Source organism: Hyperolius riggenbachi, chromosome 4 (genome assembly GCF_040937935.1).
Source record: "Hyperolius riggenbachi isolate aHypRig1 chromosome 4, aHypRig1.pri, whole genome shotgun sequence".
Taxonomy (NCBI): domain Eukaryota; kingdom Metazoa; phylum Chordata; class Amphibia; order Anura; family Hyperoliidae; genus Hyperolius; species Hyperolius riggenbachi.
In genome coordinates, this window is record NC_090649.1 from 239,329,156 (window position 1) to 239,342,510 (window position 13,355).

The 13,355-nt window shown below is 45.4% G+C and overlaps 1 protein-coding gene across 3 annotated transcripts in view; it reads left to right on the forward strand.

The window, feature by feature from the left end:
- The window catches only part of CD109 (CD109 molecule), a 255,948-nt gene that overhangs the window by 201,688 nt on the left and 40,905 nt on the right, over nucleotides 1–13,355 (forward strand). For all 3 annotated transcript variants that reach the window (XM_068281496.1, XM_068281495.1, XM_068281497.1), the window contains one exon: nucleotides 12,605–12,770. In XM_068281496.1, the coding sequence (XP_068137597.1) occupies nucleotides 12,605–12,770 (166 nt within the window). The remainder of the gene's footprint in view (nucleotides 1–12,604; nucleotides 12,771–13,355) is intronic.

Sequence of the window (13,355 nt, forward strand, 5' to 3'; positions counted from 1 at the left end):
GTATCATGCTGTGTATATTTACTAGCTTGCCCGCCCTGCAATTGCTCTGTAATTGAGCGTTTATTTCCCTCATTCAGCCTAGTGTTTCACATTGCCTTATACAAAAACCTGAATTCACCATTCACAGTGCCAGCCCTAAATCATTAAATGAGAGGCAGCCTGGGGGGAAATCTACCCCCTTCCCCCCTGGCCAGTCCTCCCCTGGCCATAGGGGTATTACATGGGGAACAGTTACGTTTTTTTGTGTTACAGATGTCCACCTCCACTATTATCCTAGGTATGCCGTGGTTGCAAACTTATTCACCTCAAATAGACTGGGCCACGGGTCAGCTAACTTCCTGGTCACCTCATTGTTCTCGATGGTGTTTGGGAAAGGTAACATTGGGGCAAACTAGAATACAGGTGGGAGGTGTGCCAGACCAGTACTCAGAATTTTCCGATGTATTTTGTCCCAAGGCAGCTGACAAACTGCCCCCACATCGCCCTTTCGACTGTCCCATCGATCTCCGTTCAGGTTGTGTACCTCCTCGGGCCATTTGTATAATTTGTCGGGACCCGAGAAATTGGCCATGCAGGATTATATCCGTGAGAATTTGACCAAAGGTTTCATTCGCCCGTCCCGGTCTCCTGCTGGAGCCGGGTTCTTTTTTGTTAAAAAGAAAGATGGAGGCCTGCGACCCTGCATTGATTATCGCGGCCTTAACAAAATTACAGTGAAAAATCGCTATCCCCTGCCTCTGATAGACGATTTGTTCACTCAAATCACTGGTGCCAAGATCTTTTCCAAACTGGATTTGCGGGGCGCGTACAACCTCATACGCATAAGAAAGGGCGATGAGTGGAAAACGGCCTTTAATACTCCAGATGGGCATTATGAGTACCTGGTAATGCCCTTCGGGCTTTGTAATGCCCCGGCCGTTTTCCAGGAACTCATCAATGAGGTCTTCAGAGAGGTGTTGGGGAGATTCGTTCTAGTCTACCTTGACGACATCCTTATCTTATCCAACAACCTCTCCGAACATAGAACCCATGTAAGGTTTGTGTTAAATCAGCTTAGGCAGAACTCTTTGTATGCCAAACTTGAAAAATGTATTTTTGAGGTGACTTCTGTCTCCTTCCTGGGGTACATAATTTCCACCACGGGCCTGGCTATGGATCCCGCCAAGGTCTCCGCAGTTCTAGAGTGGCCTCAGCCGGTTGGGTTAAAGTCCCTCCAACGTTTCCTCGGTTTTGCCAATTATTATAGGAGATTTATTAAGGGGTACTCCACGGTCATCTCTCCCCTTACCAGTCTTACTAAAAAAGGGGCAGATACCACTCACTGGTCTCCTGAGGCTGTACGGGCGTTTGCCACCCTGAAGAGCCTATTCTGTTCAGCACCCATCCTCAGACATGTGGATACGTCCTTTCCGTTTATTGTTGAGGTGGATGCTTCGGAGGTTGGGGTGGGGGCTGTGCTGTCTCAGCGGTCAGGTTTGCAGGGTAGAATGCATCCGTGTGCTTACTTTTCTCGGAGAGGTTCTCCCCTGCAGAAAGGAACTATGATATTTGCAACAGGGAGCTCTTGGCTATTAAATTGGCTTTCGAGGAATGGCGACATTGGTTAGAGGGAGCTGAGCATACCATCACGGTTTACACCGATCACAAAAACTTAGAATACATCGAGGGGGCTAAGAGGTTGAGCCCTCGTCAGGCTCGATGGTCGCTATTTTTCTCGAGGTTTAGTTTCATTATTACGTACACTCCAGGTAGCAAGAACGTTAAGGTGGATGCGTTGTCCAGGTGTTTTGAGGCAGAGACAGCACAGCCCTCCGTTCCCGAGACCATTGTTCCCCAGAGGTTCATATTGGCAGCAACTGGAACTTGGGAGGATTGGAAGGAGACTTTGATCCCCTTTCAGCAGGACATCCCGGAAGGGAAGCCCGCAGGGGTTCTATTTATCCCTCTGCCTTTTCGTCTCCAGGTACTGGGGATGTTTCATATGCAAGGTACACACACTGGCCGAGAATTGATACCAGGGAAATAATGATACACACTCACTCCAAAAGGACAGTCCCTATAGGTAAGTATGGTGAGTCGGTCGATCATACGCACCACCTAGGCACAAAGCCAATGTTTACATGAAACGGAGTCTCCTATCACTATGGAAACGCCGCAACCGGAAGTGACGAAGACCGGCCACCGGAAGTGCCGCCGCGTCACTCTTCCTGTGCGAATGGCGGCATCTGTTTGCTGGGACGGGGGCGGCTTTACTCCTAGTGGGAGATACAATGTGCCCCGACCAGGGGCCAGGCAACAGGTATATTTTCATACATATGACACACCCCACGGGGTGTATACGTAGAATGTCCTCAGTATTTAAGTGGGCACCGAACCGGGTGCATCAGCTCTGACAGGGGCGATTTGCTGGGGGAAACTTTGTTGGTGGGGGGTGCACTTTATTGCAATGTATATATGTATAGCAACTTTGAAAAAGCCGTAGGGTGAAACATGTCAGTTCATACCATTTTGCAAGCACCATGTAAATAGAACTTTGTAAATAGCACCACTAATGCTCTGTACCTCAGCTTATATAGGTAGATGTGGGTCGTATGTGTAGTGTGGGTCGTATGTATTATGCCACTTCGACTTGACACTTCTGTACCACCACTACCTATACACGTGCAGGATTGGTGAAGATATGGAATAGCTACACCACACCACACATGTGTGTGTGTGGGGGATAAGCAAAGACCTCCATAAGACTTAGCCTGTACACTAACTAGTGTCCATCCTGCACGCAGAAGTACCTCACCTAGGTGCCTCTCTATTTTTAACTACTTAATTGTACTTTTGTGAGCGACCGACTCACCATACTTACCTATAGGGACTGTCCTTTTGGAGTGAGGATGTTTCATATGCATAAGAACGCTGGGCATCCAGGGGCATCCAGAACACAGGATCTGGTGGCCAGATGTGCCTGGTGGCCCTCTCTAGCAGCGGATTGTAAGGAGTATGTGAGGGAGTGTGCGATATGTGCCATGAGCAAACCCTCCCAGCTGGCACCTGTCGGCACTCTGCAGCCTTTGCCCACCCCGAGTGAGCCATGGACCCACCTGTCCATGGATTTTGTGGGTGAACTTCCCAGATCCGAAGGCATGGCGGTCATTTGGGTCATAGTTGACCGCTTTAGCAAAATGGCCCACTTTGTGCCATTGAAAGGACTCCCCTCGGCTCAGGAATTGGCCGAGTTATTCATTACGCATGTCTTTCGATTGCACGGCATTCCTGAAGACATAGTCTCTGATAGGGGAGTCCAATTTGTCTCCCGATTTTGGAAGGCTTTTTGTCAGCTTATGGGAATTAAGCTATCATTTTCATCAGGATATCATCCTCAGACTAATGGCCAGACCGAGAGGATAAACCAGTCCTTAGAGCAGTTCTTGAGGTGCTATGTCGCAGAGGTGCAAGACGATTGGGTCAGGTTCTTGCCCTTCGCAGAGTTTGCTCAGAACAATTTAAAGAACTCGTCCTCTGGATTTTCTCCCTTCCAGGTAGTAACGGGGAGATCACCTAAGTTCTCCCCACTTCCTGTGGTCTCCACTCCGTTCCCAGCCCTGGAGGTCTGGCAAAAGTCATTTAGGGACCTTTGGGGGATGGTAAAAAGTAACCTTGAAAAGGCATTTCTGAGTCAGAAGGGTCAAGCTGACAAAAAACGCTCAGTGGAGTGGAGGTTCCGACCAGGGGACTTGGTCTGGGTATCCACACGTCACTTGACCCTGAGACAACCTTCTGACAAACTTGGTCCCAGGTTCGTGGGTCCATTCCCGGTTGCTAGGAAGATCAACGAGGTCACATATACCGTTGATCTTCCCACCAGCATGCGGGGAGTGAGGTCCTTCCACGTATCACTTCTTAAACCCGCAGTCCAGGTGGGTCCCACTCCGCCTCCTCCTGTGTTAGTAGATGCCCAACCTGAATATGAAGTGGAAAAGATTTTAGATTCCCGCACGGTACAAAACTCGGTCCAGTACCTCGTACATTGGAAAGGGTACGGCATTGAGGAGAGACAATGGGTACCGGGTTCACGCATGCATGCAGACGCGTTAAGGAGGGAGTTTCATACCTTGCATCCCGAGAAACCTGGTAGGAGTTGTCCGGAGTCCACTCCTCGGTGGGGGGGGGGGGGGGGGGGGTACTGTAAGGAAACGCAGAAAGGCCGCCGTCTCTCAGGGTGAGGCGGCTGTTTCCGCGTCCAGCATGGCGTCACAACGCGGAAAAAGCGCCGCATGCCGCATAGGCAGTGCGGCGGAATCCGCTTTGGTAACGGCGGAATCCGCATTGGTAACGGCGGAATCCGCATCAGAGGCAGCCCCCGCACTAGATACATTGCATGACAGTACTGGTGTGGCTGGGACTGCTAGTCCACAAAGGTTCAGACTTACACGCGCGCGAGCACAGAGGCAGAGTTTAAATAGCAGTTAGAAGGGAGTCAGCTGACCAGCTGGGTCAGCTGACAAATTCCACTGCTCTCATTGGACCAGCAATTAGGGAGGTCCTGGAAAGGTCCTAGAGTATATATACTGCTGGTTGTTCACTTGCTCTTTGTCTGGCGTGCGATCACATACGTGGAAGCACCCAGATCCGTAGTCAGATCCGCAAGTGTGCCGGGACCAGCTGGAGCTGTAATCCTACACTTAGCTAGATTCTTTTGATAGCTAAAGTACTAGTTTGATTGTGATTATCTGTTATGACTTTTGCCTGCCTTGACTACCCTTCTGAACTCTGATCCTGTACCTCGATATTTCTGATACTCTGTTGCCGAACCCCGGCTCGTTCCTTGACTCTGCTTCTGCCTCCTGATTTTGTACCCCGATATATCTGATACCCCGTTGCTGAACCCTGCCTGTACTTTGCCTCCGCCTTTGCCTCCTGATCTTGTACTTTATCTGTCCGTGTGTGTACGACTTGGCTTGTCCGACCTCGAGAACCGACCTTACTGTTAGAGATGGTTCCTCGCTCTGTTAGTAATCCTTCCTCCTGAAGGTTACTTCCAGTCTGTCCTTCCTACTGTCAGTCTGACTCCTCCCGTCTTGGAGAGCTCAGGTCTGCGGAAGGAATCTGTGCAGTACTCCTTGCTGCACTGAGGCCTAGTCCTCTAAGTGTTACTGTTACACCCAACACTACACTCTACTCAGGTGAACAGAGGTTAGCTAGTATATCGGATTATCAGTGATACTGCAGATCACGTATAATCTGGTATACATCTGTATTCCCAGTGATTCTGCAGATCACTGGTAATCAGATCCTCTCTGTGCTTCACCGATCGTTACAGCCGCCTTCACAAACACAGAACACTTATATCGCACTTTTCTCCTGGCGGACTCAAAGCACCAGAGCTGCAGCCACTAGGGAGCGCTCTATAGGCAGTAGCAGTGTTAGGGAGTCTTGCCCAAGGTCTCCTACTAAATAGGTGCTGGTTTACTGAACAGGCAGAGCCGAGATTTGAACCCAGGTCTCCTGTGTCAGAGGCAGAGCACTTAACCATTACATCATCTAGCCACTATGCACCTTCAGTCCCCCTGTGCCACCTCTGCCTCCTTCTGTGGCCCTTTGTGCCTCCTTCTGCCCCCCTGTGACTCCTTATGTCCCCTTTGCCTTTATTTGTGCCCTTGTGCTACCTCTGCCCCCTCGTTCCTCCTTCAGTCCCACTCTGCCTCCTTCTGCCCTTCAGTGCCTCCTTCTGTCTCCCTTTGTGCCTCCTTCTGTCTCCATATTCCTCTTCAGTCCCCATGTGCCACATCTGTCCCCTGCACCTTCCTCTATCCCCCTGTGCCTCCTTCTGTGCCCCATTGTGCCTCCTTCTGTGAGCCTCAGTTAGTCCCCCTGTGACTCCTTCTGTGTCCCTTTGTGCCTCCTTCTGACCCTCTTGTAGAGTGCCAGACCGACCAGGTGGTCATGAGTGCTGTGCGGGGGGGACCGACATTGTGTCCCCAGGTGTTAAACAGGCTTGCGGTGTCTAATAGACGCTGTGTCAGTTTACTGGCCGCAGCCTGTAAGCTCACTTCTGCAGCCTTACATTACTTGTATTCTCTGGTGAAACGCTGCCCGCATTGCGTATTTTTCTGTGGAAATACTGCAGCATTACAACTATTTTCTAGTGAAACGCTGCCGCATTACGAGTAAATCCTGGTGAAACGCTGCAGCATTACCATTATTTTCATGGGGAGCCCCATGGGGTGGGGCGCCACAGATTTTCTCGCCTGGAGTGACAAAATGGCTAGAGGCGCCCCTGGATTCAGCACCTACATTCTACTGCTTTGGGTAAGCTTCTAAGCTACAGTATGTACACACTCTAAATTAAACTCGGCCACAGCAGCTGATAAAGCCTTCGGCTTGGGCAAGAATGGCATGTGTATGGAAGCCCCTGAGCTTGCCTAATGAACTAGTATGCCACATCTTTAGCAACATCCAACCCCAGAGTGGTCTCTGAGCTCATTGTTGTCCCACTGAGCTCATTTTTGTCCTACTTACCCCATGATGTTTTCATGGCCAGACACTAGCCCACAAACAAGTAATTAGGTTAGGCACTGAAACAATAGCAGCCTGGAGATAACCAAGAGTAGGAAGGGACTTAATATGGTAAATAAACTACAAGGAAAGGCATATGGCTCTAAACTGAGTGGCTCAAGTCCTGTGACAATAATATCTTATTGAGTATTCTAGGCACCTGCTTCACTAATGCTCTGGCTTACTGCACACTTGCCTTAAAAAATAGCCTAAATTTGTTTTAAGACTGAGCCCAACCGGCAAAGACGATGCTCCTCCTTTCTACTGAGGTAGTCTCATGTACCTAAATAGTGATTCACTCTTCAGAAAACAGACAGACATGGGAAATCCCTTGATTCTCACCAGTTATGCCTCTTGTAAGTCATCTCTATGAACGTTGTGTTCCTTGCAGTTACTTTCTTAGGTCCTCTAAAACTATTTGTTCTCTTGGTTCTGGGGATGCCTCTACTTAGGACCTTCAAAATGAAATGAAATCATCTGTTGCATACCATGAAGATTATGTCATAATAGCATAATTCATTTGTGATTTTCTCCACTGATGCAATTTTAGAAAAGATACAACACAGGAACAACATTTAAATTGAAAACACTGCTTATAAAAACAGTGACTTGGAAAATAGCATTCACTATGTAATGTCTTGTCTAAACTCTGATGAGAGGACTTTCTCAGCGCTCCAAACAAGTCATGCCTTTTAGAGACATTACAAAGCCAATACATATGCGCACCAACTGTTTATAGTGCTGGAAAATAGCAATAAATTGTTACTACTACTAAAGCGTCATAAACATGCTCTATGGCTCAGCTCACTTTCTAGTGTTTCTTGGTAACATTCATCATGATCAGGAGTGTTCTAACTTCTAAGCAACACAGATATTTTTCCCAGTTTCAGTTAAAACTGTGGCATGCTATGACATCAGTAAGTCATGGGGAGTCGGGTTGCCAGTAGCTTTTTGTAAATAAAAACTATTCTTGCGACAAACTTGGCCATTCGAAGTAAACTGAGCATGGTGAAAGCACATCACATAAACATTTACATCTCTAATCTTTGTAGCCTTATATATCAAGGAGTTTTACAGTGTTACATTAAGACAAGAAATCACAGCTTAAGTTCTACATTCTTAGTATCTTCTCTATACTAAAAATTAAAAAGTAGCATGTTATAGAATAATAGTAATGTGCCATACATAAACGTTTCAGAAGAGCAGACAGGGAAATCTTTTGGACAACTGCTAATATTACTTAGAACACATTTTAGTATTAGTTAAGTTACCGAGCTGTGTGTTTGCTATGGTAACTCAAAATAAAGATCTTCAGATGTTCTTGAACCTAGTTGTTATTTCTCAATAAAGCTTCTTTTAAAATCATGCTTTTGTTCTTCTCACACATCATAAACTTTTATGTATACTGCTTTGTCACTTCAGAGCATCCATCTGGCATGATGAGCTTTTTTTTTAAAAATAATTGCTGTGTGAGAGCAGAATCTGCGCAATCCAGTGACACATTTAGGTTGGGAGGTAATTCAAGAAGCCCTCGATTTATGCTGCATCTTTTGTTATGGCTATGGCAGCCCTTGTTTATTAGTTGATTGCATTCTTTTTAAGGATAAAGAAGCCACAGGAAGATAGGAAGTGAGGTAGCACTACAAGGGGGCAATTAGAGTATTATTTTAATTGTGGTGCAGCCAGATGTATTCAATTATTGCACATACAATGGAACCTTGATTTGCGAGCATAATTAGTTCCGGAAGCATGCTTGTAATCCAAAGCACTCTTATATCAAAGCGGATTTCCCTATAGGAATTAATGGAAACCCAGTTGATTCGTTCCACAATCCAAAAACAGTTATAGTAAAAAAATGATTAAAAAAAACATTTAAACAAGAATTTCACTATAGCTAACAGAATCATTGCCATTGTTTTGTTTTGTTTTTGGTGTGGCTTTAAAGGGACTCCAAACACCTCTCATGGGCATGCCTTTAACTACCTTAAGACCGATCCTCGCCCACGGGCGTGGCCGTGGCGGCAGCCCTAGGACCTCCTAACGCCAATTGGCATCAAGTCCTGGGGCTGCAGTTTGCAGGAGATTGCGTGCAGGCTGTGCGCGCATCTCCTGCTTGGGGGGCTTAGCTCCACCTCGCCTTCAGTCTCTGAGCGGTGGTCACCACTCGGGAGACTGTTGGACGACGTAATCGCCGTCTTTACAGTTAGTACAGCGCTGCGATCAGCAGCAGCGCTGTACTGGGGTCAACCGTGTGACACGGCTGTCCCCTCCATAGGCTGGGCAGGGATCTGCTGTCATAGGCTGAAGCCTATGACAGCTGATCACGCTGATTGGCTGGCGGGGGGAGGGAGGGAGCAGGGGTGAATAAAGAAAATAGTAATCTTTATGGAAAAAAAAACACAGACATAAATATTGATATTAAAAATAAATAAACACCAGGGGGGGGGGTGATCAGACCCCACCAACAGACAGCTCTGTTGGTGGGGAGAAAAAGGGGGGGGGATCACTAGTGTGCTGTGTTGTGCGGCCCTGTAGCTTGGTCTTAAAGCTGCAGTGGCCTATTTTCAAAGATATAGCCTGGTCTTTAGGGGGGGTTAGCACTGTGGTAGTGAAGTGGTTAAGCCAGACGACTTCCAACAAAGTTGTGCTATGACCCCTCTGGAGGAGCCTCTTGCAATGGCCATGCGTGTCACTTCCTCTTCCTGCTTCATTCAGTAATGCACTTCTCTAACAAAGAAGTCAGGGGTGACCCAGACGTTATAACATAGCCAAGGTGGCAGCTGCGATTTTGAAATTGAAATCAAATGAAAATGATTTGGTGTAGAACGGCGATTCAGGAATCATCAAATGAAAGAGGAGAGCACAAGCTACAGAAAGGTATGCATCTTTAAGTACTTTGCAGTACTGATCAGGGTCTTAAAGGCATGCCCATGAGAGGTCTTTGGAGTCACTATAACAAGGAACTTAACAATAAACTAAACAAGCCATGCCCACAGGTTTTCAGAGAGCCAAGGCACTTTCAGACAGTAGTAAGGGCTCATGGGAGCTCAGTCTGGGCAGGAAGAGGGGGAGATAATACTAGCCAGAGATTTCAGAGGCAGAAGGGAGGAGGAGTGGGGATTTGTTTTTTTTTTGCTCAAGATGCAGATAAGCCTGCCTCTGTGTAATGTTTACAAACAACATGGCCGCTGTCATTGTATCACAGGAAGAAATAATCATATTCTATTAAAGCTGTTTGCAGTCAGATTTGCTGTGTAAACTATCTAAACTTTATGTGAGAATCCGCTCAGCTGCCTGTGCAGGCAGGCAGCCTTTTGACCATTGTTTAGGTTTGCTTGCTGCAGGACTCTGGAAAGGAGACCTTCTGTCAGTTGTGCAGCTTGTGTTGCTGAGGGATTTTCATACATTAGTCATGCAAATCCGTTACCTGCCTTCTTTTGATGACTGGCACTATAAAAGCATTCTGCTCCCAGAATGCTTTGCTGGACATTTCCCTTCCATGGTCTGTTCCTGATGGACACTGCTGGAGTGTCAGCCATTGCTATCTAGTATAGTTAATTCCTGGGGGTTGCTTTAGGCTCCCCTTCTAGCCCAGTCAGTTGTATTATCTGTTTTGCCTGTTCCGTCTGTCTTGTGTTTGGATCGTACAAGCCCTAGCGTTAGCGGCTGTGGATCCTTCTGATTGAGTCTGGAGTGTAGGTTGGAACAGCGGTTGTTTCTGCCTACCTCATCTGTTCTGTCTGCCGTGTGTTTGGATCGCACTCGCCCTAGCGCTAGTGCTGGGGATCCTTCTGTTCTGTCTCCTGGGATCGCGCTAGCCACTTTTCGCTAGCGCTGGGGATCCTTCTGTTCTGTTACTCTGTCTCCTGGGATCGCGCTAGCTACTTTTCGCTAGCGCTGGGGATCCTTCTGTTCTGTCTTCTGGGATCGCGCTAGCCACTTTTCGCTAGCGCTGGGGATCCTTCTGTCGCTTGTCCCTGTTTTCGTGTGTCTGTCTTGTCTGCTGCGCTTGCTGGAGGCTCGGTGAGGTAACCGTTAAGCAAGCGCTCGCGTCCTCTGTTTCATGTTTGTCTGTTAATGGTTAGTTAGGCGTGCTTGTCTCTATTGTGCTTATCACGTGGAGACCGCGCATAACCGCGTGCACTGTTGCGAATGAGTGCGGTGTTCGCGGTTAGCTAGCGTTTGTTATTTTCCGTATTTCCTTATTGTATTATTTGCTGTGCCTTTGCTACTCTCGTGCTCTGCCTTGCTGTACCTTGTGTCACGTCTGGCGATCGCACCTCTCGCGATCGCGTTCCTGCTTCTTATCTGCTGTGGTGTGTGCACAGTCGCGGGTTGGCGACTAATTTTATGCACACACACACAATCTGTCTCTGTGCTCACTCTCAATCGCTTCTCTTGCGATTGCGTTTCTTCCCTTCGTACAATTCCTGTCTGGCGTGTGTGGTAGGGCAGAGGAGCTGTTCCTCTGCACTCCACAGCTCCACCTGCCGACAGGAATTTCCCTCTGCAGGTGCATAGCACCTAGCCTGGGTGTCCTCAATTATACGCTTGTGGAGGAAATCCGCCGCGTCAGCACACGTCTGGTTACACTTTAGATAAGATATATAGACAAGTTACTTGTTATAGTTAGTTTGTCATCTCGGATCCGCTTTAAGTACAATCCTGAAGAGCCAAAGGGAGAAGGACTATCGGCTCAGTTGTGATGACGTGACGCATGTATACTTTTTTTGCTTGTATATAAAGATATTGCTTTTATAGCAAGTCAAAATTTCACAAACATTTTTGCTTGTATTGCAAAGCGCTCTTAAACCAAGTTACTCTCTATTCAAGTTTTTACTGTATATATATATATATATATATATATATATATATATATATATATATATATATATATATATATCATTGCTGTCTGCAAAGCCAAATAATGTAGGTTACAGACTCCCTATTCATAAGTTTAGGGGGTGGCTGGCAACCACCTAAACACACACACACACACACACACACACACACACACACACACACACACACACACACACACACACACACACATTTTAAAGCCCATACATTGTGTACATACTGTATATGCATACAAAGTGGAAAATGACATCAAATAAAGTATTCGTTCTTCAGATGAAACCAATTTTTACAAATAGCAATTACACATTGCTTATTAAAGGACCTCAATCTTGAAACATTTTAAACATTTTAAAAATTAAAATACATGTGTATATATACATTTGTCCCAGAGTAAAATGCACTATAAATACTTTTCTCTATGTCGCTGTCACTTTCAATTGGTATTATTAATCTAACATTTTGGACAGATTTGGTATAGTTCATCTTGTCCTGAGGGTTTTGTAGGCATTCCTTTATTTTCAAAAGCATTCCCTGGATGGTAGTGGCACAGTCCAACTGCCAAAATAATGTGCAGGCCAGCTTGCATTTTTTACATAGGTCATTTTCAGGGAGTGCTTTGAAGAAAATAAAAACAAAATCCCCCATGATGAGTTAGATTAGTCCAAAACCTGTCAGGAAGGTTGGATTAATAATACCTACTGAATGTTACAGCTTCATTGGGAAAAAAAAGTATTTTACAGCACATTTTACTCTTGGAAAATGTAATGTATGTCCTATATATAAGTGTATATATATATATGTGTGTGTATTTTTAATGTAAACATTTTTTGTGATAGTGGTACTTTCAGAGTTACAGTACTGTGAATATTGCTACATATTGCTTTTTTTGCCTTATCAGATAAGTCAGATACATTTTATGTATTTTCTTCTTTGCACTCCAGTCTCCAGTGGCTTTTAAAAATGTATTTTTCATTCTGTTTCTAGAATAAAGGGGAAACTCTGTATCATTGTGGTTTGTATGTACTGTAAATTGAGCATTTTATATGCACATTTGGCTGTATATTAGAGAAAATGAATGCCATACTAAAAAACTGCTATAGTAAAACAATAAGTTTCTTTAAATGAAACCTCTGAGTGCTATGAAATGTGACTTGATTTGCATTGTTTGATTTGAAACAAATGTTCTTCTCATCAGAATTCTTCACAAATGACAGCTGCTACAAATTACTTGGAGTCTCAGATGAATGAAGTCGTTTCTGATAACTATACTCTAAGCCTTGTGACATATGCATTATCTTTGGTTGGAAGGAGTAAAGCTAAAGAAGGTCTAGACCTTCTCAACAACCGAGCGGAGAATGAAGGTAACTAAACCTTGTACCTGCCACTGACAGCCATTTGTGTCTTTTGTCCAACAACAGCAGATAATAATCTAAAGGAAATTAGCCAGTAGCATGCTGGTTCTGTTCTAAACAACAGAAATATTCATGTAAAGGACAGAAAGTAAAATTAATCTCAAGGCTCATCTTTTGTGTCAAGAGATGCTTAAAAAACAAAAAGTAAGATAAGAGAGAAAACAACTCTTACTACTCAACTGTTGTCATTCAGGAGCTGGATTATGGTTCAGCCAGGCAAGTAGCAAATACTTTAAAGGAGGATGCATTCAACTAGGGAAGTCCAATTTTTATTCAAACATGATTGTGGACAGAGACATAGAAGCTAATGCCTCTGTCCTCAACCATGTTTGAATGAAGATTAGACTCTTTTAATCAACCAATTGAGCGGACTCTTGATCTATAAATTTAAAACACATACAAATAAGAAGTACATTTCCTCCAGAGTAAACTGAGCCACAAATTACTTTTCTCCTATGTTCCTGTCACTTACAATACCGACAGATTTTGGACTAGCCCAACTTCTCATAGGGGGGTTCTCAGGGATTTCTTTAT